The 3,137-nt window shown below is 42.6% G+C and overlaps 1 protein-coding gene across 1 annotated transcript in view; it reads left to right on the forward strand.

The window, feature by feature from the left end:
• Positions 1-3,137, forward strand: part of GRIN3A (glutamate receptor, ionotropic, N-methyl-D-aspartate 3A) — a gene marked incomplete at its 5' end in the record, with an annotated part of 139,506 nt that overhangs the window by 25,049 nt on the left and 111,320 nt on the right. Inside the window, one exon of the mRNA XM_008589100.1 lies at positions 261-1,308. Within this exon, the coding sequence (XP_008587322.1) occupies positions 261-1,308 (1,048 nt within the window). The remainder of the gene's footprint in view (positions 1-260; positions 1,309-3,137) is intronic.

Genomic DNA, 3,137 nt, shown 5'->3' on the forward strand with positions numbered 1-3,137 from the left:
AGATTTGGAGTAAGACCAAAAATCAAGCACCTGTCCAGAGTGTCAGACCTGAGGGTAAAGACCTCATTATCTCAATGAAATAGGACTCTTCTCCTAGAGACAGTTCTGCTAACTAATTCCTGAAGAAATTATAGGCAATGCCTTAAAAAAAAAAAAAGTGTTTCTTTTTATTAAAAAAGAGAAGCAAAGATAAGCACTGCTTCCTCTCTCTTTGGTCTCACCTCTCTATCTTACTTTTTGCCTTTGCTCCTGTTTGCCAGGTTTCTAGCCAACACCACTTTCAGAGGCCTCAGTGGTTCTATCAAAGTAAAAGGTTCCACTATCATCAGCTCAGAAAACAACTTTTTCATCTGGAATCTGCAACATGACCCCATGGGAAAGCCAATGTGGACCCGCTTGGGCAGCTGGCAGGGAGGAAAGATTGTCATGGACTATGGAATATGGCCAGAGCAGGCCCAGAGGCACAAAACCCACTTCCAACACCCGAGTAAACTACACCTGAGAGTGGTAACCCTGATCGAGCATCCATTTGTCTTCACAAGGGAGGTAGATGATGAAGGCTTGTGCCCTGCTGGCCAACTCTGCCTAGACCCCATGACTAATGACTTTACCATGTTGGACAGTCTTTTTAGCAGCCTCCATAGCAATAATGATACAGTGCCCATCAAATTCAAGAAGTGCTGCTATGGATATTGCATTGATCTTCTGGAAAAGCTAGCAGAAGACATGAGCTTTGACTTTGACCTCTATATTGTTGGAGATGGAAAGTATGGAGCCTGGAAAAATGGGCATTGGACTGGGCTGGTGGGTGATCTCCTGAGTGGGGCTGCCCACTTGGCAGTCACTTCCTTCAGCATCAATACTGCAAGAAGCCAGGTGATAGATTTCACCAGTCCTTTCTTTTCCACCAGCTTGGGCATCTTAGTGAGGACCCGAGACACAGCAGCTCCCATTGGAGCCTTTATGTGGCCACTCCACTGGACAATGTGGCTGGGAATTTTTGTGGCTCTGCACATCACTGCCATTTTCCTCACTCTTTATGAATGGAAGAGCCCCTTCGGTATGACTCCCAAGGGGCGGAATAGAAGTAAAGTCTTCTCCTTTTCTTCAGCCTTGAATGTCTGTTATGCCCTCTTGTTTGGTAGAACAGTAGCCATCAAACCCCCAAAATGCTGGACTGGAAGGTTTCTAATGAACCTCTGGGCGATTTTCTGTATGTTTTGCCTTTCTACATACACAGCAAACTTGGCTGCTGTCATGGTAGGTGAGAAGATCTATGAAGAGCTTTCTGGAATACACGATCCTAAGGTAATACTTCCTTTTACTCTAGCTTTCTTTATTGCCCAGTATAACTCCATTTGTTGTGTCTTATACTGTAGTATGTCTATGTTCTTTCATCTAGCAAAAGAATATTCTCTCAGCCAACTATAGAAACCAATCCAAAAGTCTTTGGTTGAACTTAATGTTTCAAAAAAAGTGAGGAGTTTCAGTGATATTTGTTCTAGAAAAAGTCGTTCTGGTAGATATATCTACTAGTGCAGCTTTTCCTTGTATTATTTGGACATCTGATAGAATGGTTATCAGGGAATAGTCTTACAAAGTCTTAAAAACTGATTAATTACTTCTCTTGGGAATTAATGGAAGTAAATAGGAGGATTTATATTTTAAACTGTAAGGAATCTTTTTTCACCATTTAAAAAAGGGTGAAATGGAAAGAATTCATATTTTATCATAAGTACCCGATGTCAACTGCTAGAGAGCTCAACAGATATAGAACAAGGAATACTGAACTAACCGAGGTGGCAGGATTAGCTAAGGACTTACAGAGTAAGGAAAGCTGTACAGATGGCCACCTTGGATTGAGGCGAGGGTGCCAAGAGTCGAAGGACATTTAACATAATTTTATCTACATAGTCTGCCTTTGATATCCTAGACATCTGACCCTAAGGGTGGAAGGGAAAGGGAGTGCAGTGTGTGGGTAATCAGGTAAAGCAGTGGTGATACTCAGGTAAGGACAGCAATATCTGTGTTCCCTCTGGACTAAATCAGGGTTCTTCTCAGTGACTGGAGGTTTAAAGAACCTAGTTCACCCAGTTAGAGAAGGGGGATGTCAAGGTCCAACGCAATTGGAATGGCGCTCAAGGGAGTTGAAGGGAGTACTGCAGCCCTGATTGGGAAAAGAATGCAGATCCTAAGCAGAAGTACATTCTGAGGTGCAGGACAGACTTAGTAGAGATTGGAGAAAGCTTCAATTCAGTGAGCACACTCAGGACACACCATGTTTAAAACACCTTGAACTATGCTGAGACTTTCAAATTGTGAAACACCCATCATGCCTTTTCAAATGCCCTTTGTCACACCAAGTCTCAAGGTATTGCACAATTTACTGTAAATTTCTATTAAGTATTTAAAATTAATTCATAGAGCATCAACAAACAGGATGTTTGCAACTGTCTTTAGCAAATGATGGAGTGCCCCAGAGGGCTGGTGGAAACTTTAGAGAATTCTCATAAATGGTTTCCATTAGCATGTAAGTTCTGTTTTGCAACCAAAAGAACATGAGAAAATATTGCAGACCTCCTGATAAGTGACGGGTATCTCATGAGGGGATTCAGTTAACAATGCCTCACTGACTAGGCAAGGCATTTTGTTGCTTCTTAATGAATACTTGGGGCTTTATGTTATAAGCTAGAATTCAGTGAACACCAATAAATTCTTTAGCATAAATAAATGTATCACCCTTAAGAGAGATGTTAGTGATGCTTCAGCATTCACATTCCATGCCAGTATTAGCAGCCTCTGTTTATTCTTTGCCCCAGTAGTCCTGTAGATCTCCTGAAGGTTCACAGTCTTGCTAGACACTTACTCAGATTTTTTGCAAAACTCTTGCTAATGTGACTACTAAATTAGAGACTCAAAATGGAAAGAATTCAGCCTAATCTAGTACAAAAACCGGTCTAATATCTGCCTGTTGTGCAGATTCCAGGCCATTATCTCATGTAAAAAAGCTGGGGGCTGACCCCGTGGCGCACTCGGGAGAGTGCAGCACTGGGAGCGCAGCGGTGCTCCCGCCGCGGGTTCAGATCCTATATAGGGATGGCCAGTGTGCTCACTGGCTGAGCGCGGTGCAGGTGACA

This window comes from Galeopterus variegatus, unplaced genomic scaffold, assembly GCF_000696425.1.
Source record: "Galeopterus variegatus unplaced genomic scaffold, G_variegatus-3.0.2 Scaffold5203, whole genome shotgun sequence".
Classification (NCBI taxonomy): Eukaryota; Metazoa; Chordata; class Mammalia; order Dermoptera; family Cynocephalidae; genus Galeopterus; species Galeopterus variegatus.